The sequence below is a fragment of the Syngnathus leptorhynchus genome, chromosome 2, assembly GCF_054491065.1.
Source record: "Syngnathus leptorhynchus isolate UIUO chromosome 2, UIUO_Slep, whole genome shotgun sequence".
NCBI lineage: Eukaryota > Metazoa > Chordata > Actinopteri > Syngnathiformes > Syngnathidae > Syngnathus > Syngnathus leptorhynchus.
In genome coordinates, this window is record NC_141196.1 from 13051325 (window position 1) to 13075805 (window position 24481).

General features: G+C 39.3%; 1 protein-coding gene across 9 annotated transcripts in view; it reads left to right on the top strand.

Annotated features, from left to right (window-relative positions):
* diaph2 (diaphanous-related formin 2) overlaps positions 1-24481 on the top strand; it is a 323477-nt gene that overhangs the window by 180096 nt on the left and 118900 nt on the right. For all 9 annotated transcript variants that reach the window (XM_085903879.1, XM_085903888.1, XM_085903893.1 and 6 more), the window contains 4 exons: positions 7565-7666; positions 9565-9659; positions 22096-22197; positions 23932-24171. In XM_085903879.1, the coding sequence (XP_085760005.1) occupies positions 7565-7666; positions 9565-9659; positions 22096-22197; positions 23932-24171 (539 nt within the window). The remainder of the gene's footprint in view (positions 1-7564; positions 7667-9564; positions 9660-22095; positions 22198-23931; positions 24172-24481) is intronic.

Consider the following 24481-nt stretch of genomic DNA (forward strand, 5'->3'; position numbering starts at 1 on the left):
GGAAAACCATGTATCAAAAAGCCCTTATAAATGTGGGCCTGCTTGTCAATAAATAAAATATTACATTTTACTTTGACAGTGACCCAGTAAAAACTTGGTTTGAAAAGTGTTGGTTGAAGACTCTTTTTAGGTCAATTCCCAAATCTTGCTTTACATACTGCATACATCTTTGTTTTTGTAGATGTTGTTTGAGTCCAGCTTGGTTAGAAGTCCACAAGTGGGGCAGAAAAGTCTAAAAGCATGTGTCAAAGTCAGTGCCAGAGTGTGTCTGTTTATGCATGCGGCTAAATAACTTAGAGGGAGATGACATGCTACTGGGCTTGTGTTTGCCCACAGTTCATCCAGCACTACCTAGTGAACAGCTCACAGTGGTCAAAGCTGGTGCTCTTGCTTCTAATCAGCACTGACACTGACTTATTTAAAGTGTGATTGGAGCCTCTGAGGCATCAATAGGACATCAACTCATTTCAGACACCCTGTGGACATTGTGCTTACTTTCCAATTCAAGTGTTACTGGGCACTAGGCGTGTCATACATGTCTCGAATTATTCAGTGCACTCCCTGGTTGGAGCATCCAGGCCTTAAGGCGAAAGGTCTAACGGACAATCACCTTAATGCAGTCAACACCGAACAATGTTTAGTCACTAAACTTTAGTGCAATCTACTGTATGCTCCTGAGAATTCAACATTCATCCATCCACAGCCACATTGTTTGCGTGGAACATGGAAGTCAGGCCAGTGAACAACATCAGTGGCTTCCTTTATTTTCTCATCAGGAAAACAAATAGTGGGCTAATGGTAATAATCATTTATGACAATCATATTGCAAACTGCTAAGCCTATCTGAACCCTGCTATTGAGAAGAACAGCAGCACAGAATATGTGAATCATCACTCAGATGTGTAAATATGCTGTAAAAAAAGCTCCCTGCAATGTATTAAGGACAATCTTAGGTTTCATGGAGACCTCTTTTGTGGTGATTGGTATTCCAGTAGATGCTGACATGCAGTCACACAACAATGATGTGTCCAGTTCATCCATGCTTATGTTATGGGCAGCAGATCTGCTCCCATTCTCGTCTTCAGTGTCTCACAAGGGTCTTACAAGTATGGTTTTATTGGTTGTTGAGCTACATGTATCAATATGGAGAACATCATTGAGGTATTTGCCAGTTGATAGTGACAATGTTGTGTAGTACAGTACTGGTTTGAAAAAACTGGTGTAACTTTTAATACTTTTGAGTGCAAACTCTAGAGACTAGTATCATTTAGCAGACCAGCGTTGACTCTGACTTTAGGATTTGAATGCTGTTCGCGATGGATCTTCAAGCAGAACCTGCAGGCTTTAACATACTCACATCACCAGAATTCCGCAAAAGAATCATCGGGTGACAGGGAGCAAGGCCCCTCAGGCTTTAATTATGATTTTTTTGTGCAAGTGAAGAGACAAGGAATTATACAGTACTTTATGTGTCTGTCCTCGTTGATTGCCAAGGATAAACCTATTGGCGCCAACAAGCGTGGATTGGAGCTGCCTGAAAGTGAAAAAAGTCATTTTACCCCCTCCTCCTGTCCTCATCTCTCAAGAAACCTTGACATTTTCCAGCATAGAAATGTGAAGTATTTATTAAGTCCTTTCACGCCTTGGCAGACAAATTGGATCAACCTATCGGTTAACCTTCCCTAGAGGAGTAGGAAGAGATAATACGTTAATGCATTAAAAAAAAAAAAAATACTGGCACTTTTTATATGTACACTTTTTCCTTTCAAACTATATATATATATATATATATATATATATATATATATATATATATATATATATATATATATATATATATATATATATATATATATATATATATATATATATATATATATATATATATATATATATATATATATATATATATATATATCTCAATGCTGTGCATGAATGTGTCATAATTCATTCACTTATTCGACTGGGCATATTGATTTGAAATTTTGTGGACTTGGATGAGATCTGTGGCGTCACTGAAACGGCCCATTTTGTTTACATGGTATCTTTTAGTGCTAGTCTTATGGGGAAAATAGCTCAAAATTAACAGGTCGGCTTGTACTCAGGTGGCATTCAACAAGTAATCAAATTATTTTGGTGGCTTCTCCTCCTTCTTGCTAGACATTAGTGTAAAGCGGGATTTATTAATAGCGAGTGGGTTTTTGGCACAAGTTGACAAATGACGAGCAGTAGTAACAGTTGCTGTGCAAACAAAATGGCAGTTTTGTTCAGTTATTGTTAATGTGAACCTACCATAGTAATCTATCATGCCCTGAGATTGCAAATACAAATGTTGACTGTTTGTCTGGCACTGATCGTCCTATTTTTATCTCCTCTAATACTAGATAATAAGACAAATTGGAAGGGAGGTGGGCCGCTTCCCAAATCAGGGAAAGAAAACATGTGGAGTCAAGAGAGGGCAGGTTGTTTTCTGTCATCTGTAAAAAGTACGGCATTCTACCCTGTCAGATAAACCTCAAAGCAGGACGGAATTGGTTTTTTTTTTCATCACAAAATCTAAAGGTCACGTTCGACATTCTAAAAAAGTGGTTCAGCATCTTCATGCCAGAAGTTATATGAGATGAGCAGTCCCCTTTAAAGTCAAACATAGGTTCAGACAGACAATCAAAAAATAGATGTTTGACCTCATATTGTTTTTGTATTTATCAACAAAACCATTTGTGATGTCCTATTGCAGTGTACGTATCGTTTATTTTTCTTTAGCTACTTTAGACGTAATCAGGTCACATTTTATTTCCTAGCCTGTCAACACAAAAATATGCTAATGCAACCGCATCTTCACTTTTTAAGCCACACACACTCGTTGACATCAGTGCAACACTTCTTTTCTATGCACATCCATGCACGTCTTGTGACAGCACTCACCGTAACTCATGACTTACTTGAAAAATTCTCATTAAAAACAACATATTTGAAATAAATTGACAATAATTCCTGAAACAAACAACATTTATCCTGAGAAAAGAAAATTATGTCTCACAAGCTTGGTGTGCAAATATGTAGCTCATGTAAAAACATTTAGTCATTGAAGATGGGCTGACTACCAAACGCTAAATTGCATTTTAGGTACCATTATTTTACCATCCTTTTGTTTTTAAACATGGTACTTTAAGCAGTAAATTATCATGTTTCAATTTATTTGAAAATATAATGTGTGTGTAATTATTTTACCAAGCTGCCATTCCTCTATATATCTTAGATATTGATCAGATGATTCTGCATCATGATTAACACCCTGCATGCATTAAGTTTAAAATATAGATTGTCAATTATTAATCATGCCTTGACTTGAGAAAGCTTTGTGGTTTGGGAAGTTTTTTTTTTTTTTTTTTTTTTTTTTTTTTTTTTTTTTTTTTTTGCTTAAACAAACATGCAAATGTGTAATACTTAAGCAAGGTTATTATTATACTTTATATGAAAATCTATAGAAGTCTCTAGTTTTCACTATTTGTGACCCTTTGTGCTTTGCGTATTCAGATCAGTTGTAGGTGTAAATATCAAACACAACCACGCACGCACACACTCTAAACTTGACATCTTGAAACAGTTCTTCCTTTTAGGCTTTTTCACCTAATAGCAACTGTGGTTATGTATGTGTAATCTATCCATCTGTCGGAGTAATAGCCTTAGTGTTAAAGCTCTCTTCGTCATCCCCTCCTGGTGATATGAACCTTGCACCAATATTGTCTACTGAAAGCTTAACAGACACCGGCGGCAGCCTTTAGTTCCAGTGAGCGAGCCCCTTTCCCTGCAGAGCTCAAGAGCACTCTGGTCGCAGTGCGATGCCTTGGCAGAAGCGGACAGCGCTTCCTTCCAAATGATTGGCTGCCCGGATCAATCCATTCGCTGCCCTGGGAGCACGTCTAATTTGAGAGGAAGAGTCAGAGCCTTCCCACACTCCCTTGCCACTGACTGACAGCACACAAGTGCCGTGTTTGGATGCAGGGCAGATTAAAATACACTTGTTAAAAGCTGCAGGTCACTGACAGTGTTCAGGGTTATTGATTCGAGAGATTGTTTTGTTTGCCTGACATTGTTGTGCGTTTCTCCTTGCAACTAATTTTCTCACTTTTGAATAAATAAGTTTTCTCTGTGTCACTTCAGATTTTATTACCTTGAGGATATCGCAGAAACATGAATACAAATTATTTATATGAAAATCTCCTCAGGAATGTCTGTTGACCTTCAAATATAACCTTTTCCAAAGCAATTCATGCCACAGGTAGTTATGGCAATATAATGCAAATTCATTATATTGTGATTAACACATATGGTCAAATTGTGGTCATTACCAAAGCAAAATTATAATAATAACTTTACAGGCAGTGTGTTACGTCACATTCTACTATTCTGTACAATTATTAAAACAATATGTTTTTCCCATATGTCACTCATATTTATATGGTGTACCACAATTTGACAGACAATTTGGTGGACTAAAACTACATGAGACAGATTGGAAATCTCTAAACTTTTGACTCATTGACATAATAGTACAATTTTCTTTTTGTTGTGGCCGTAGTTTCATGAAAAACCAAAATCAAAGCCCAATGGGGTTCTGTTGGACTTAGATGCAGTGATTGTGGGAGCCATTTGGGTAAAATTACCCCCTTGATGTGTTGAAGCAAGCTGTCTGGGGTAATGTTAGGTATGTCGAGCCTTATTCAGACCAGATGTGCGAGGAGTCGTCATGGTAAAAATCCACCCTAGGGATCTTTTGTTCAGACACTAGATGGACCTGAGACTTTTCCGTCTCTCTCTATTAGTCCAAGGAACAACACATGACATCAGCTATGGGAAATTGCACTGCATTCACGCTGTGACACTACCCACACCATGGCAACTTATGTGGAGTTTAGAACATTCAAATAGTGATTATCCAGAAGGTCTAGAACATCTAAAACACATTCAAGTGAGCACTTTGGCACAAGAGGCAATGACAAACTCTCATTTAGGAAGAAACCTGAAAGAAAAAAATGTGACAGTGGTAAGTGACCATTTGCCTTGTTCAGACAAATCTAGTAAACTGGTTTTAATTATATTCACAATGTGGTCAAATGTGCTCAGAACAATCATCTTCCCATTGATTTTGCACTGATTCTCTGTCCAGAATTGTTTATCATCCTTGTCAGTATAAATACAGTACATGGCTGCCGACTACATATGCTATGCAAACTAAACAATGTTATAGAAACTAATATCCCAGACAGCTAAATCGAAGTTTGCAGTTATATTCCAAAGACCATATTGCCAGTCTGTGTTACTTTGCCTTTAAATATGTTTAAGATCTGTCACCTCTTGAGTTGATTCCAAGGGCCATGGTATCCGGTGGTGTTTGGAAGTGTACACGTGGTGCTCTTTAGCTTGGTAATGCCTTGTGTTTTAATGGACGTCTTATGGGAGATGCTGCATGGAAGGCGAGCGGTAGGCTGAATGTGGGCCAGCAGAACATGTTGAACGTTTGAATGCGGGAGAAAACTTGTAATCGCTAAACGTCCAGAGGGAAAACCTCACTCCAAGACCCACAAGGCATAACGTGCATGCCAATTGATCCTGAATAAGCCAAATATGTTTTTGCTGCCGCATTCATTTATTTTCCCCACCATAATCCTTGTTAATTTGGTGACTATATTTTGGCATGGGGGACATTTTTTCCTCCCCTTAGCTATTAAGATGTGTTACAGTTTACAATTGCAGTCACTAGATAATTTTCCTTAGGTGCTTGTTCGGCGTTACTTTTGATTATTCCGTTTCACATGACACACACATAACAAGATGAAAAAAATAACCAGGATAAGAAATTTATTAAAACAGTTTTTTTCTTTATCGCAAATGTGCATGGCCAATAAAAAAATAATTAAGAATTACTGCCCCGAGGCCCAAATTTTGTCCATAAATTAGCTCTGTTGAGCTCTGTGAGACTGGTTGATTAAGGCCTATTAATACACCATATTTTACATGATTTAAAAATGCCTTATCCTTTTGCACCCAGAATTGTTAATACATACCCTACTTGCGGTAGTAACGCTCAAATATAATCATCCCATTCTGATCAAGAGGACTACGTGCCCTTTTGAGTCAATAAAACACTGTGCACATCACAAATCACCCTTTGTTGCACAATTGCTTTATGGATAATTTTAGGGATTATTTTGCCCAAATATAAATCTGTGCAAATGGGAATGGCTTTGTTGTCGCAGTATTATATTGTAGCCACTCGGCAACTTGTCCAACACGTTCAGATATTGGCAATGACGGTGGTCAGATGTTACTGGTCATCAGTCTGTGAAGGGTTAAGCTCGCTGGCAGAATAATAATTAGGTTTTAAAAGGTTTTGTGAAGTATTCAAATGATTTCTGATTATTTACAAATGTGCTTTTGGACTACCGTGTATAAAATATCCTAAACGTGTGTGGAAATATAACTAGCCAGCAGACCGAGGAGTGCATTGTCACAATTTGTCTTATCTAACAAACTACAATTATTTAAGAGAAAGTCACATGCATAAGGCTGCCTTCTTCTACTTTTGTGTTGGTGTCCTGTCATGTTCTTTTGGAGTTAATGTTGGTCAGTAAAGCAACTGATTTGTGCATAATGACCAACAACTGAGCTGAATGTCCTGAGTGTCATTTTGTCAACAAAAATAAATCTAAGTAATGTACTGGTTGCATGGGCGTGAGCCAATGAAAACCTTTCTCACACTCAAATTTTATAGGCACAATGTGCCCATTTAGACGCTGTTGATAACTATACCATATATTTTATTACAATAAGTGCTCACCACTTATGAAGTTGTTTTGTAAAATACATTTGGTTTGACAACCATTTCAATGATAAACAGAGCACTTCAGTGGCCTACAATAGTCAAGCACTCATTTTCGGGAGCAAAATATGACCTACTGGTAATTTTGTATGAGGCACACTCTTACACACATAATAGCACAATTGTGTGCCTTTTGGCACTACTGATTTGTGTAAATGTTCCCCTCCCACATGTCACGTGTTGACAGTGAGGCATCGGAGCGAGGCAGGTGCCGTCAGCACTGCTTCATCTGACTGCCCAGGAGATGCTTCCTCTTTGATTGTTTCTTCAAACATGAAATGCTTGGCGCTCGGGGAACATGTTGTTTGTTCTTGATTTCTTGGGAGACTCCTCCTGGGAGACCCTTCCTCTTCCTTCTGAGCAGTTGTTAGGATTATCAACAAAATATGCCGCCGGTCCCACAAGTTGATGCAGAAGAGCCCTCTTTTGGGATTACATTGTGTTTCTGTCACTTTTTCATTATTCCACTATATGTCTATAAAAGTGTTGCTTCCAAAATATATTTAAATTTAATTTGAATGTAATTAACATTATAAATATTGCTTTGAAGCATTTTAATCTATATTGGCAGTGCCATGCTTCCTCACTCATACTCTTGGAGAGGGGAAATGAAATTGGCCTTGAGTTGTGGCCTGGTACTTTCTGGAAATACTAATGTAATATCCGCCCCCCTCTCAATAGTGAGGAAAGATCCCAAAGACGAGACTGACGACAGAATGACACAGTTTAAGAAGAAAGCAAAGGAGCTTCGCATTTTGGACCCCAAGACCGCACAAAATCTATGTAAGTATATGCCCATGTTTTTAACCATCATCTTTAATGTTGTTTTTCATTTAGATTTTTTTTCTGCATCCATGAACATCTCAGATCAAATCCTGGCAAACAGGCCTCACTACCAATGGTGTTTTTACTATGCCCTTTAGAGTCTTGTTTCTTGGCAATTGTTAACAGTCACCTCAAGCATTTATGGTTTTTGTGCACTATCTGTCATTTAGCATTTGGTAAATAGATTCTTAACATAAGTGTGCCCTCAAGATACATGTTAGCAATTTAAATCGCTGGGGGCCTAAATTGTTGGGTTAATGGTGTATTTCCTCCACACCCTGTGGGTACTCGTTTGTATTACTGTAGAGAGAAGCAATATTATGCATACTTAGAAAACTACAAAAATATACGCACCACCTTATGTCCTTATTTTTGCAGTACATTTTGTTGTCCCTTCCAACTTGTGAAACCGTTTGACAAATTATCAAGCTCTGATGAAGACACGCGAACTAGACATATGTTCACGGCATATGGACAAAACAGGTGTCGTGCATTCGCGGATGCGACAATGCTCCGTTTTGCCAATACCATCGCTCATTGAAATGTGAAGCAACAAGAGGTTTGGACCCCTCTAATGACAGTTGGCTTTGCGATTTGCCATGTGAAATTAAAGCTTGTTTGGCATACAGAACATGGGGTCCTTTAATGGAGCCCCCTCAACCAGCCGTTTAAATGTTTAAGGACTACGTGTTCTAGTTGAAGTGACAGTGATTGCAATAGCCAGCAGTCCATAATTAATGCCGCAGTTGTCAATGCCACTAGGGTACAATTTGACTAGAACTAATGTGTTGTGTTCTACCTGGCATCACAAACAGCAGTGATAGTGTAGAAGCAGCTGAACAAAATGGCATCTTTTAATTGTTGTTACCCAGGATGAATACAGTATGTAACTTTAACCTGCAATCACCTGTAACTCTCACACTTACTGTGGGAATCACATTTAAAGAGAAGAAAACACCTAGCGAGTGGTATTGTTCTACAAATGATGGCCCAGGGCATTTAACTACTTAAACACAAGTGTATAAAGGCATCTTAAAGAGTTGGATTTTTCAAAAGCAAAGCGTTATCTGTCAAATGCACTATGGGAGGAAATCGGCGTACCTGGAGTAAACCCACACAAGCATGGGGAGAACATGCAAACTCCACACGGGAAGGCCCAGAACCCGAATCAAACCCGCAAGCGCTGAACTGTGGACGTGGAACGTGCGGACGTGCTAACATGCGCACCACTGTATCACCCACTTACAATAAAAATAATATGATAATTATTAAAACTACTCTGATAATTATTAAAACTAATTTGATATGTGTCATTAAAATACTAAATATGTTTCCAGAATACATGCAATAGCTCGTCTATATTGTATTTCAGCTCCTGTCACTCTTCTGAGCAGACAAATGATTAGTTTTTTTCCAATCCCTAATTCTTTACAGTGTTAAAACATCTTTCAGACTTGTCGTGCTCCCTCGTTTAACTCCGAACTAAGCTTCAGCCTTACAGATGCCATGACAGCTCTATGGGTGATGTCTGTTTTGTCAACAACCACACATGTTGATTTCAGGCATAGTGATATAATAACAATATTGATTATAATAATAATATCGATGCGATCAACCAGTAATATCGATTGGCAAAAGGAAAGAGGTGTTTATTCGAGGTCTGGTTATTAACCCAAACACACACACACACACACACACACACACACACATTTCACACAACTCTCAACTGTAATACTTTGTTCTCACGAGTGACATGTTAGCTTTTTTCTTTCTTTCTTTTTTTTTTTTGAAAACTGACGGTCCAACAGGACAAAAAGGAAATTGCGTTCTCCTCTTCTTTCTTTTCGTCTCAACAGCAATTTTCTTGGGCTCGTTCCGCCTGCCTTATGAAGAGATCCGAGAAATTGTGCTTCAGGTGGACGAGGAACGACTGAGCGAGTCACTCATCCAGGTAAGACGGATATTTCGCAGTGTGTACGTGCCCTCCCTCCAACACATAGACACTTTATTGCTCCTAATGAGGACATTAGTGCAGTCAGGGCAGGCGGGGGAGGAGATGCAGAGCCTCCATGCCCCACGCTCTCCGCCCCCACTCCACCTGCATGCGAAGAGTAATAAACAAAACAATATTATTATTTCATATATATTATTATGTTTTCAATTTTAGTTGTCTTTTTTGTTATTTTCTTCGTTAAATCCAGTAATAGATGAATTTTCCTATAACATATTCATTGACACAGGCAGTTATTGTCAGGAGACGTACTGTTTTGCTTGGAGTTGTTTGAAGCATAATTAAAACATTCAAGTAAATATTTCAAATTGAAGACCAAAATTGAAATACAGGCTACTGGTAATCTTCTGTTCGGATTCATATTTTTATATCTGACTCCAGAGGAGTCCGTGTCTCACCACTTAAGAACCTCACGGCCTGTTGTTGCCTTAAAGAGCAATGTATTATGGGAGTTTTGCTTTTGTTGTTGTTGCTTGGAGACAACAAGAGTTGATTGCCACCTATCAAGTGAAATTTCCCAACTTTGCTATTGTTGAGCAAAAATGTGTCTCTTTTAGCTGCTTTTCCCATTTGTGATCTTGCTTTTGTATTGGGCGCTGTGCCCTCTGCATGTGCTACATGCACATATCTGCACACTGTTTAGCAAGATTAATTTGTCAGTTTAGTTTTGAAGTGCTACATGGCAATCAATGCTTTAACTATTATGGCCATTCAGTCTTTTCTTCACCTGGGCAGTTGCTTCCACAAGCAGTCCCCGAGCTTTGTCCCTTTCCAATTTCACGTAAACTGTTGACCTTGTAATAGAGTGTGTGCTGCGAGCAGTGGCACATTTACACGAGAACAGATCCACTACAAAAACAGGCCAAGTTCAGCAAGTGTTTTAAAAAAAAAAAAAAAAAGTGTTTTTATTGATCTTTGGGATATTTCTGACAAAGGCATGTCATAGACATGTTTTTATGACACTTAAGAGCAGGTCTAAATTAGGAAAATATGAAGTGACCTTTAACTATTTCTATTAAATGTGGAACCCCAGATAGTTTAAACAAATGGTGCCTGGTCTCCACGAGCTTGGCGACCCCATTTAAAATGTGCTATGATCTGCGTTTGGCACAAGACGGTCTCCTCATTGTCCGCTGGACCGTGGAGACCCCACATTCATTTTCTCATAATGGATGATGAAGGACAGGGCTTGACAAAGTCTCCACAACCCCACCCTCTTTTCTTCCAGCCTTTTGTCTTAAAGCATGATTGATGAGCTTGCTAAAGACTAGTTCTTTTTGCCCAGTTTTTGCTGTTTTTGGTGTTTCTCAACTCAACACAAGTGTGTATGTGGGGTTTGTGCACTTCATACTGTCAATAGGTTTAATAGTAGCCTATCCACTGAGCAACCCTACTGAATCGTTGTTGAGTTGTGATAACCTTTAATTTGCTGCTAATTGAGCAGAAAATAAAGATTGAAGAGTATGAGACTGCTTTGCAAAGGTGAAAGACAATTTAGCCGTTGATCTTTTCCCTACTTTCAGTTATTACTAGGTGGAAAGGTGCCAGATACTCCTACTGTGCTCCTTCAAACGTTGCCATCTTTAATACTGCTTGCTTACTTTTATTGAACACTCATTTATGCCAAAAGGATGAGTCCAAATCTAAACACTCACAAATTGGTTAAAGTTATAATGTAGCAACAAATCATTTCACAATTATTCACAATGGATGCAACATATCCTGTTATTGTTAAAGTATCTGTAATGGTGGAATTGGCTGGATTATATGGAATTAGTAATACACATGGACTCATGCTAAAATCTGTGTTTGCATGGTTGTTGACCATTTCAACACTGAATACCAAATCCATTCACATGATTCGCTGACTGTACATTTCCAAAAAACACATCATAATAGTCCAACAAATGTCCAAGGCCCAACTATATCATAATGGTAAATGGATGTAGTGCTTTATCTACACCATATCTTGTCTAGAGCCCTTTACCAAGCTTCGTACTCACTTTTATTTTTCCAAAACAACTTGGAGTATATAGCTGCAGCTGATGTGAAGCCACATCAGCCTACGTAAAAGGTTATCTTTTTCAATAACTAACTTTAAAATCAAGGATCCCTTGCTGTATACTGGCCAATGGCAGAACGTAAGGTGTTTTTCCCGCCCATCGTAAAGTTTTAAATGCATTTGTGTTCTATTATGCCTGGTAGCTTGCGCTAAAATAAGATAACCGTCTGGTAAATAATCTCCAACTAATCGTCTGGGGAAAACCTGACAAAATCACTCATTACCCATCTCTGTTCATTTCAAAACTCTTGCTTGTTATGTTGCGATGAGAGTAACCTCCAACAGCTCCGTGACAAGCTGGCTGGGGAAACTGATTAATGAAGGGAACAGCCAAAATGGAAGGAATTGAGGAAGAGAGGGCTGTTCGTAATGCATCTAAAACTCTGGGACTCAATCTTATTATCCTCCTTCTCTGGCGACATGTCTAATGTAATGATTTGTCAGCAGAATGTGGCAGTGCATTGGCCTTGAAGTACCCCCACAATATGTCACCCTGGCAGAATGGATAGATAGGAGTTGATTGGCTCTCCTTATTCTGCATTAGGGCCCATCAATGCCTCCGAGATGATGTACCCATGCCTGAATGCTGCCAGACAGACTCTCGGGTGCTTGCCATTCATCCAAACTCAATTTGAATGCCTGCAATTCCACATATGCTCCCACCAAACCTTCTTGCCATCCCTCCCCGTCCAGCCTGTGTACAAACATATTTACACTACATGCAAATGGAAAGAATATGTCAATTATGCCCCCTGCCTCGGGTGCACATGGCCAAATTGTGTCATTTATCACCCGAGCGATAAATATGGGGTAAGGTTCGTGCGTATGGGCAAACTGGCAGACATTTGTGTGCAGTCCCACACACCCCTCATATCTCATTTGCCGACAAGATCTACCGTGTCGGTAGACAGGGTCACCCCTGTGTATCAGGTCAGCTCTATCAAATACACAGCTTACATATATAACATCATACATGGCTAAGTAACGTTAAAGTGGGAAAGGTGTTATCAGCCTGATGGTCTGACACTTATCATTGGTAGAATACCAATTCTATACTGTTGTTTGTGTTTCAGGGAATCACTTGAATCGCATGGTCTATCTCTCCCATTGCTTTTATTCATAGCATGGCCATGCCAATGACCTTGCTAGCATGCCATTATTTTCTGGACTGCTTCTGTACTGTTTCTTTGCCTAAAAGTAATAAAAATAAATACCTCCTCCTCTTTTTGCATATTTGCCCAAGGGGAAAGAAATACCGATAGCTGATGTTATGATGACCAATCTGTGTTTAACAAACATAATAACAGCAACATGTATTATTAAACCGGGAGTTTGCAGTTGTAAAACTGCTGGCAAGATTTAAATGTGGCCTCACTTCACTAATAACCGCCCGCCACCCACCAACTCTCTGACCAAAGCCGTGCCCTCTCACTGATGTGCATAAGTGCAATTTTCTAACCTGGTCCTTCATAATGGCATGCAATTATGAAAGTGCATGGTGTTGTGATAAATAGTCAAAGAGAACTCTTCAACTTTAACAAAGTAGCAGTGCTAGCAAAATAAAGCTATCATTAGGATTGTCAAAATGCGGACATTTGCACCGATGCTACATTGGCAGTGTGACTAGTGTGTAATAAAATGTTTCTGTTCCACTAAATTATATCAGTTTGTTTTATTTCTGGGAATTTATAATCAGTTAAAACTCCAAAAAGCCAGAACAGAACAGAATGAAACAGAAATGTTTCTCCAGTTGCCTGAGGTCCCTACCTTTACCTGTTTTTACTTGTGTTATGCCCAAGTTTTATTTTCTTTTTCCAGAGGTGCATAATCCAACACGGTTTCAACAAGTCTCACAACCGACATACTTTCAGACCTTTCAATAATGCACTCAATTTAAATCACGACCAGTCAGTTGAAATCAAGTCTATTAATCAAAACTTAATCCTCAACTACTTGTGATATTTTCGGTAAAGCTTTCTGCATGCAACTTATAAATCAAGCAACAACTTCTGGGGACACTGCATTTCTGTGATCACAGTGTCCCAAAGGTGCCTCATTTCAGACATTTTCACATCACATCACTGCTCATCTCAAGACTGACCTCAGCAAGCGAGAACCAGTGCAAAGTCAAACGACAGTAATATGAATCACAGCAACTCAATTTTCAAAGTTATTGCAACATTAATGTTGACACCCGATGCACAAGCAGAAGATCGATACAACTCCATCAACTGCCACACAAGATTGCTTACCTCATGTTTACCCAGACTGGTTGAGCCGGCATGGGGGACTCGTCACTAAATGTTTAAGTGCCCTGTTTGGGCGTGCGTGTGTGGTTGGTGACCTAATCCTTGTCAGTGGATGATGTTGCTCTGGGGGCTTGTTTTGTAGGATATCAGAGTGGGCTCTTAATGTTTAATGTTTGCCATTGTATTTTATATGGCCCCCACCTCCACATCTCCTTTTGAAAAGTAGAGGCTAATGACTAACACTACACCACATCTCTAAAAGAATAATCTGAATTTCGGAAGTTTTGTGCAAATTGAAGAGCAGAGAAGTTCCTCACATTTCTTCAATCAATTCTTTCAATCAATAAAACACTTGTTGGCACAGGCGCTAAGACAAAGACAAAATAATTATTCTTCAGTTTTCATAATAATTAGACAATGGATATTAAAACGCTACACATCCCTGTTTAATGCTACATCTTTGGTGGTAAAAGTGAGATTGTATGGTACAGAAACAATTCATGGATTTTAGGGGTTTCAAAGTGAGATTGTATGGTACAGAAACAATTCATGGATTTTAGGGGTTTCAATCACAACCCCCCTAAACGCCACTCATAGCTGGGAAGTAAGAAAACCATGAGCTCCAATTGTTACCAGGTAAATTTGGCAGATGGCCCACACAACAGCTTTTTTTTTTCTCCTCTGCCAGCTAATGTGGGAAAAGCATAACTTCAATTTTGATCATCGTTTTGAAGATTTGGCTTGAAAATTATGGTTTGTGTGACCCATTCATTGCTGCTTTCAGCTTTAATTGCCTTTTATTAGTATCTTTTTGTTGTGTGTTTGGCTGTAAAAATGTGCAAATCCTATTCTAACGTGTGTTGACAATTGGTATGGGGGTAATAATTTGACAAGCACATGGGGAAATGTGTGTCACTTTAAATGAGACTTGCCTACAGTCTCCAAGGAAACCATCACTGTAAAATCCATCGGCAACAGCTGGCTCACAATGCTGCCTGCAAAAATATTTAGTAGACATTGACATTAATTACATATAAGACATGAAAGCAACCCACTTAGGCCAGATGGAGAGGAAAATAAAAGTTGCGAGAGCTTTTACAGTTTTACCTCCTGTGCTTGCACCAAAAAGTTCATTCGGCTGACAGCATCCTCTTATTAGCCTGTATGAACATAACATTCTGACCACTTGTCATAAATCTCATAGTATGAGGAATGCCCTTCCACTGATCTCAGTCAAGCGTTTTAAAATGATCCTTTTGCATTTTAATTGTGCTAATCCTTGCTTGTCTGAGTTAATCCACTCTTGGGTTAGTAAGATTATAAATGTGTCAAAAATAGAAGACAAACTTAAAAAAAAAAAGGGGGGGTGGGGCGTAACACAGCATACAGTTCTAACATGCTGGTTGTGTCACAATAATGTCAGTGAAGGCTTGTCAGATTACGGACTCAGCTTTCCTCGCTTCACCTTCACCATGGCAACAACCTTTCCTGCCGAGTCTCACGAGAGCCTGTTGCACCAGTCTCACTTGTTGTTATTGTTTATCTCTCTTGTCAATCATTTGGACATCTCTCATCCATATGTATGCCCCCGCCCCACCCAGCTCCGTCCCCCAGGCTCCCTCCCAACCGCCCATCATTACACCGAGTTGCCCATTGGCTTGCAGGCTCTGGGCAGTGCCAGATTTTGTTCCCATTTGTAACAAGTGATTGCAGCATCTTGGCATGTCATTGAACGTCACTTGCATGATGTACAAGTGCACATGTGGGCCATGGCAATAAGTATGGCTTTGTATTGGGCCTGCTGGAGTTCGCCTTGGGTATATCCATCCATCCATCCATCCATCCATCCATCCATCCATCCATCCATCCATCCATCCATCCATCCATCCATCCATCCATCCATCCATCCATGCATCCATCCATGCATCCATCCATCCATCCATCCATCCATCCATCCATCCATCCATCCATCCATCCATCCATGCATCCATCCATGCATCCATCCATCCATCCATCCATCCATCCATCCATCCATCCATCCATCCATCCATTTTCTGAACCGCTTAGTCCCCACGGGGGTCGCGGGCGTGCTGGAGCCTATCCCAGCCGTCATCGGGCAGTAGGCAGGGGACACCATGAATTGGTTGCCAGCCAATCACAGGATACACACAGATGAACAACCATTCGCACTCGCACTCACACCTATGGACAATTTGGAGTGCTCAATTGGCCTACCAAGCATGTTTTGGGGATGTGGGAGGAAACCGGAGTGCCCGGAGAAAACCCACGCGGACACGGGGGGAACATGCAAACTCCACACAGGGAGGACCGGAGGGGGAATCGAACCCGCACCCTCCTAACTGTGAGGGGGACGTGCTACCCAGTGCACCACCAAGCCGCCCTGCCTTGGGTATAATCAGGGGTTATTTTGGCACAGCGTGCTTAACTCGAACGATGCTAATTTGATAATGGCATTTTAAATACGTTGTGCTTATTTAGAAGATAAAGATACATGAGGAGATGATATTTCTTTATCAATTGGCATCATATGCAGTGTCCATTGGAGAATGGCAGCCATGGCCCAAAGTCCCTAATGCACTCTTGAGTGATCACACTGCGATAGAAGAAATTTGGCTTTTGCTCTCAAACTAATGAATTGCAATCACCATTTTGGATGCTTGTGTTTTGTGATTCACTTACTAAATGTTCAGACATTAGCAATATCACACGAGTATGATGAGTCGACGGCAGAGATCTTCTCGGGCTGAATTGCATAGAGCAATCTCAAATTGATTATCAAACTTTGACACCATGCCCACAATAAATAACAGTGTATCTAATTTGTCTCAAGTTGGCCATCATCAAAATATGAGCCCTGGCCTAATTCAACATTTTGTTTGTTAACACTAAGACAGATCTATTTTCATCACAAATATGAAAATGTATAAGGAATGCAAGCCTCAGTTGTACCTTTTATTGCCGTTATAAAGCGCCAGCCACCGGGAATCTTAGCTAAGTGGTTAATATGCTGTTCTTCCAAGCTGGGGGGCCGGGTTCAAACTACTGATTGGTTGTTTTTTGTTCCAGCAATTGCTGGTATGGCACACTCAAGTTTCCGATTGACTCGCCCTCACTTGAATGCAAATGATTAATGATGCAAGGATTGGCCGTAAAAAGTCCACTTCATCCATAAGGCTGTTAATGCCACTTTACGTCCAATTCTACCAGTGCAAAATCAAGCAAACTACCAAAAGAAAGAAATATCCACCCATGCGCACAGTGAGCCCAGCCTGCCCCGCATGAAAATACTGTCCATCATCTGTCAATGTTCCAATTGTCTACACGCTTTAAACTGCTGTGCTAAAAAAAATTACCGACCCAGGAAGTTGAGTCAATTATAAGTTGGCTCAGTCCAACCTTTAACCCGAACTGGGTTATTTTCAACCCAGCATTATTAAGGTTGTAGTGATGTATGAGGTGGATTCTCTTCATAACCACAATCTGTATTTTGTCGTGCTAAATTTTAAGGATGATCAGAGCAAGACAAAGGCAAACTAAACATTTGAAATGTTCTTTTCTGTGCAAATGTTTCAAAGTAACAAACTTATGGATGTTTGGCGCCTCTTCTAGTCGCTCTATTATTCACTTATTGATTCCAAACGGAAGGCTCACCTGCTTTGCTGTGCGGTAGGAAGGAAACCTGCTGCTACGTCGCAACGGGGAGACGGCTGTCCCATTTTGTTCCTCATCACAAAACGTTAGCAGAGAACATGATGGGAGTGTGTGTCTTTGTCTCTCCAAATGCTGGGGTGATGAATTAAAAGGAGTGGATCACATCTGTCAAGCACATGGCAGACACAAACCCTGCTACTTTCTCCATAGTAGGCACTACATAGACGGTAATAGAGAGGCACCCTATCCGCTTTCTACCTCAGTCATTCTCACTCTAGTTTATTCGAGGCAATTCAATAAAGAATGTATTGCTGTGAGAAACGGCATATTGATTAAATGGACCTCTGAAAGCATCTCAAAGAACTTTTCTCATTGTTTCAGTATTATTGCTTGGAATGCTGTACGTTTGGTAAGCGAGTTGATGTCTTATGGATTTTCATAACGCGCTTGATCCTTTTCGTCGCTGAAACATTTTATATGCGTAGCACTACAGTTTCACCTGTTGTTTGTGGGTGTTACAATATGTAAGTACAACTGCAGTTTGAAATTCTACTTACGAGCTAATACATTCCTTAAACACCACTGAGGGCCACATAGGAAAATGGAAGGAAGAAGATGGCTACTTCAGCTAGTGTTCATCAAATATGTATACTAAAATTAACTCTATATGCCGTTGGGGAAAAACAAAACTAAATCATAGATTTGTCAGTGTTAATGAAGCAAAAGGTTTTTCGTGTGAGTGAGATCTAAAGTTTCCTCAACATATGTAAATAATGTACATGAATGTATTTACAGTTTAAATTATTAAATTATGTGTGACATTTTCATATGGTTGTTTGTCCTAGGATCAGAACATATATATATATATATATATATATATATATATATATATGTATATATATGTATATATATATATATATATATATATATATATATATATATATATATATATATATATATATATATATATATATATATATAACACACCGCTCTATAGGTTGTAGTTTAACGTAATATACGTATCTTATTTTTTCCTCACCTAATCAGTCTTGCATTCACACATTTTTTCAATTGCTTTCACAATCCAGGTGCTGCAGGAAACATCTCCAAAGTTTTCACTTCAATCAACAGCCCAGTCCAGACATTTCATAAATGTAGCCTCATACGTTGACTGTCGGCTGCAACTTTCACTTATCACTCACTCTCACGGTTTTGGTAGGCGCATATTTATTTAGTTATTTAGTTATTTACTATTTGTTTGTTTGTTTGTTTGTTTGTTTATTAATGCTACAGTGTAGGTTGTGTTGTTTGCTTCCTGTATGTGCTGTATGCGGTGCCAAGGCCTTTGGTGAATGTGTGGCGTTGCATATGCGCTTACAGTGGTCTTTCCTGCTGCCGTGTAGGCTTGCCTGTATGTGTTTGTGTCTGGAGGCCTGTGGTGAGCAGTCTGGCCCAGCACCATCGCACGGTCCCCCTACTTTGCGGCACATATGGTGCTGCCTTTGAGTCAACGGAGCTCTACGGGGTTCCTTATAATTAACAAGATAACAGACGAAAGGAGCTCACACCAGATTTGATTATTCGCTACCTCGTCTTTCCCTGTTTCTTCTTCTCACGCACTTAACTGAAGCTGTCTGAAAGGCTTTTTATAATTATTTCCTCCTCCTCCACAGTTTACCTTATCATGAATAGGCATGGTCTGTGTTTGTGTGTTTGCATGTTCACTCACCACCTTAATATAGTAGGTAGACTGGTAGAATTCAAAAGGATCTAAAATAACATTTAGATTTAAAAAAAATGCCATTATAGTTTTTATTGACACTGTCCTTATTTTAAGGTGTTTTATCATTTGACCCAACAATATATTTGTTATTGTGGTCTTATCTTTGTCCTAATATTAAAAGTAGAATTTACATAAAACAGAGCATCTGTAGCTAATTAAATATTGTATTTTCAATGAAAATGGAGTATTGTTATTAGCTAATTAATATTTGACAAAGAAACCAAACCTGACTGTATATAATATAAATCCCAACTGAGTTTATTTCTGAAATTAGATGAATGAACATTAATCTAAAATAAGTCCAAAATGGATTGTGTTAAAATTCTCAACTGCATCACATAAAAATGGCCCAAGCGTTGTTTATTTTGTTTTGTTTTTTAAAGAATGGATACATTTATTTTCTATGACAAATTTGTGTTGGCTTCCTATGCCGACAATACTAGACAGACTATGTCTGGAAACTCAATGAAAGCTAACTCTTTATGGAGCATATTTAATGATAATGCTTGGAGAAGGTGACAGATAATAATTCACAAGCTATCAGCCCCTAAAATTGAAGAAAAAAGATAGACAGCAGCACGTTACCTCATGGTCTTTATGACTGCACTTGTTGTTTTCCATACTCGCATGTATATTGGCTTCATTAGAAACATATTTACAATTCACATGAGTTGTTCTATTCCCGTCGATATTAAACCCACTGCACTTGTCGAGATTTCATCAGGTACTGTGTATGAATTCAAAGTTCGGTTTGAGTAATTATCATTCATTAGCTCTATATATTATCCGCAGTATAAATTATTTTCAACTATGGGAGAAGCCTAAATGCGCAGCCTGTTTTCACTTAATTAATTTGTAATTCTCAGTCAATTACAAATCAATTTCACACAAATACTTTTTTTTTTCTCTAAATGGCAATTGAATCTGCTTTTAGTGATATTATCTCAGGTCTCATTAGCAAGGCTCTAATTGGAACGTCACCAGAAGCATTTGCAATAATGACTCCCTTCCAGTGACAATGTCCCGAGTCTTGTTTTATTGCCTTTTACACTGCACAGTCCCCAAAGGGAAGAACAGAGACGTCATCATTAATGGCCTAAGACTCCAGTGCAGTTGTACCTGGAATGGCTGCTAAAAAGGCTTCGGAGTTGGTGTTTGTTTTTAAGGCTGAAAAAAAAGACCCAAGAAGAAAGAGAAAACCCTTCTTTGTCATTGAAAAATACATATGAAAAATTATTTTGATTATTGTATTATATGATCGAATATGACCAAAAGTTGAAACTTGATTTAGCTCACAGATGTCTGGGACTGATGAGTATAACCATTTTTTTGAAGCTTTCTTAAAGATATGGGCCCATGGATCAAAAGGTTGACATATGATTGGGGTTAATCAGCTAATTGCCAGTCCAGAAATAAGTCATCAACAGTTCTTTTGTTTGTCATACAACAATCATAACTACTACTCACAAAGCTGCAGTACCTGCTGAACCTGTGTCGCAACACGGTGTCTACTGTGCTGCTTCTCAACTGTTGTCCTGTTGGAACTAACACTAGTGACATGAATAGACGTTGAGTAAAAATTAAGAACAATTAATAAAATAAACTTTTTAAAAACCACCTTTAAAACATATTTTTATCGTATTTTAACTACAAATGCTTAGTCTCCATGTTCAAAGTGCCTTTCAGAGCACCTCAATAACAAACTGATGATGATCAACACAACTACAAATACACACAATATACATATACTCGTATCAGTAACAATTAATTTAGCATATGTATGTACCGTTGTACCCTGAGGAGCCCCTATATGTCTGTCACTTACCCAAAAATGGTTCTGCAACCCACTTATGGGTTGTGAATATTAACACCCTGGATAAGAAACCAAAACTGGCAAACATTTCTATTGACTTTAGGTCCAGACTTTGACTGGACTCTTCCCGAAAGTATCAGAAGAGCCTCTTAGTTTCCATTTTGTCATCAAATAAGCATAGAAAATCATAAACCCCCCTGAGAAAATTAACCTTAAATGAATCACTTGGCAGGGCGCCTCACAGTTAGGAGGGTGTGGGTTCGATTCCACTTCTTGCCCTCCCTGTGTGGAGTTTGCATGTTCTCCCCGGGCCCGCGTAGGTTTTCTCCGGGCACTCCGGTTTCCTCCATCCATCCATCCATCCATCCATCCATCCATCCATCCATCCATCCATCCATCCATCCATCCATCCATCCATTCATCCATCCGGTTTCCTTCCACATCCCAAAAACATGCTTGGTAGTCCGATTGAGCACTCATAATTGTCCCTAGGTGTGAGTGCACTTGGCTTCCTCTGAAAATGAATGACATTTGCGGAAATTTTCCATCATCTTCATCTCCTCATCTTTTTTGTTTACAAGTACTTGTTCACATTGCCCCAAGTTCAGCCAGGTCACAACTTAATGGTTGTTTATGACAACATCATAAAGGTCTAAAATGTAGCAGCTTATTGAAGCAGGTAAGTTGATTTAGTGCACGGGACGCATCCTCGTCTTTGAGACGAGATTGACCGAAATTGAGATTTGCATTATGACTATGTTTTCCTAGTCCAAAATGTGTTTGTTTTGTGTGTGCAGAACCTGATAAAAAATCTGCCGGAGCAGAACGAGCTGTCATCATTAGCGGAACTTAAGGGTGAATATGAAGAGCTGGTGGAGTCGGAGCAGTTTGGCATTGTGGTGAGTGTAATCCTTAGATGGCCTGAAAACACAAAACAATGCACACAATCAAACGCATCGGATTTATTTTAACAGACCAGCACCTGTAGAGATGTGTGTAGTCTCTCAAAGATGCTAAAAATGGGGTCTCTGTACACACTTAAGTACAGTAGATGATCTCCAGTTTAGGCACCTTTGTTGTATACCTTTCCACCATGATAGAGTCAAATTAAGCTCTTTCATAAAGAAGTTGGACCCAGGGGCACATGCATGGTGCTCTTTAATTTCCTCTTCCTAATGCAATGAAAGTTGTTGGCCTCTGTTTTTTTAGCAAAGTGTAATGAAGCAGTGGGGGTGGCAGCATTCCCAAATGATCTCGCCCGTCTGGTGATCATATACCACGACGCTGATGAAGAACCATCTTACTTCGAAGCTATTTAGTTCTCAAGGGAAATAAGAAACGTTAAAGCTTATCGTATAGGAATCATTTAAACTGATGGAAACGTGTGTGTGTGTATGTGTGTGCGTGTGTGTTTGACAAACACCTCATCCAGACTCAGCCACGGCTCTAATGAAACAGCTTCTCCTAGATGAGTAAAGTTTACTTGAGCCTTCTTCTGTTGTCTTTGTAAGTGTGGAAAATGTGAATAACGTTTTGGATACAATTTACTTTAAAGAACCTGTGAAGTGAATTTTGAAATGGATTTGTTTGACAATTGCTGAAAACCTCTGCAAAGATTGAGAACGACCATATGCAGTACTAATTTGTGGTGATGCATGGGTAGTTGCAAATTATTTTTCACCACGTCAGACTTGCCTCTAATAGGGCTCTGGCGTCTGGAGTCAGATCAGTGACTGTAGCCCAGGTTTCAAAGCACACATGGTGGAATGGCATTCAGCTGTTATGCTGCTGGCAAATGGAATGTTGCCAACAAAAATGAAGTCTTCTGTCGTCTTTTGTTTGTATTTTATAACATTGTCACGGTATGTCAATTTTAGTAATTTAATGAGCTTCTTTTGTTCTCCTACCTTTGCCTTCGAAAGCTGTCCTATTTGTAAATGCTTTTAGGTGTGGTGTGAAGCACATTGATTTGCCTTATGCATTATAGGTGCTATAAAATAAAGGTGCTTTGTTGTTGGCTGTGAGTGTCTGCATGCAACAGTAAAGTTTTTATTTGGAGAAACAGAGTGCATCTGTGTGCACACAACAGAAGAAAGGTGGAAGCAGGATTTTTTTGTCTTTCAAGTTGGTGTTGGCTTGTTGGTGTGGCCTATTGCGCCGTGGAAAAACCACATGATGAGCTGACCATTTTTTACTGCTAAAATATGGACAATAACTGCTTTGGGGTGCACCCCATCTACTGCCCAGTGACTGTTGGGATAGGCTCCAGCGTGCCGGCGAACCTCGTGAGGATAAGTGTTTCAGAATATGAATGGATGGACAGTTGTGTGGAGGCAAAATTAAGACATTGGAACAAACTCCATTCCTCCAGATTGTAGTGGAGTTACTTTATTGACAGTTGACAGTTGTAGTGTCGAGTGTGGTTTCAGTGTTTTCATTGGACACAGTGTTTGAGAGCGGAGAGAAAGGCTTGTTTATTCATCAGTTTGATGACTGGTTTTATTTTATACAGAGACCAAAGAAATAAAGCACAACTTGGGACAGCCAATTTACATATTTATATCCAGTAAGAGAGCTCTGTATTATTGACATGTGTGATTTTGTTTTAGCGTATATTTGATGTGCATCCGCAGATGAGTTCAGTCAAGCTCCTGCGGCCGCGTCTCAACGGCATCCTTTTCAAGTTAACCTTCGAGGAGCAGGTGAACAACATTCGCCCCGACATAATGAATGTGACGTTTGCCTGCGAGGAGGTAAAGAAGAGCGAAGGCCTCAGGAAGCTGCTGGAGTTGGTGCTGCTGGTCGGCAACTACATGAACGCCGGCTCCAGGAATGCCCAAACATTTGGTTTCAACATCAACTTCCTTTGCAAGGTAAAACCAAGTTTTTGTTTTCTTCAGTTATGTTTTTTGTTGTTGGATCTTCTAAAGTTATTTGTTTCTTTCTGATTAGAGAATACAAACACTATTTCAGGCCGTTTTGTCAACTTTTTGGGAAATTTCTATCATTTTTTTCCCCTTTATTTCAATCTTCATGGATTTCTTTATTTTTTGCCAATTGTTCTCATTACTTAGTATTTTTATTTCCCTTATATTATATTTTTTGTGTTTTTCGTACCTTAGTTTCCGGACACTATAATATATATCTCGACCGTTTGATCTTATTTTAGTCTGACATCAATCA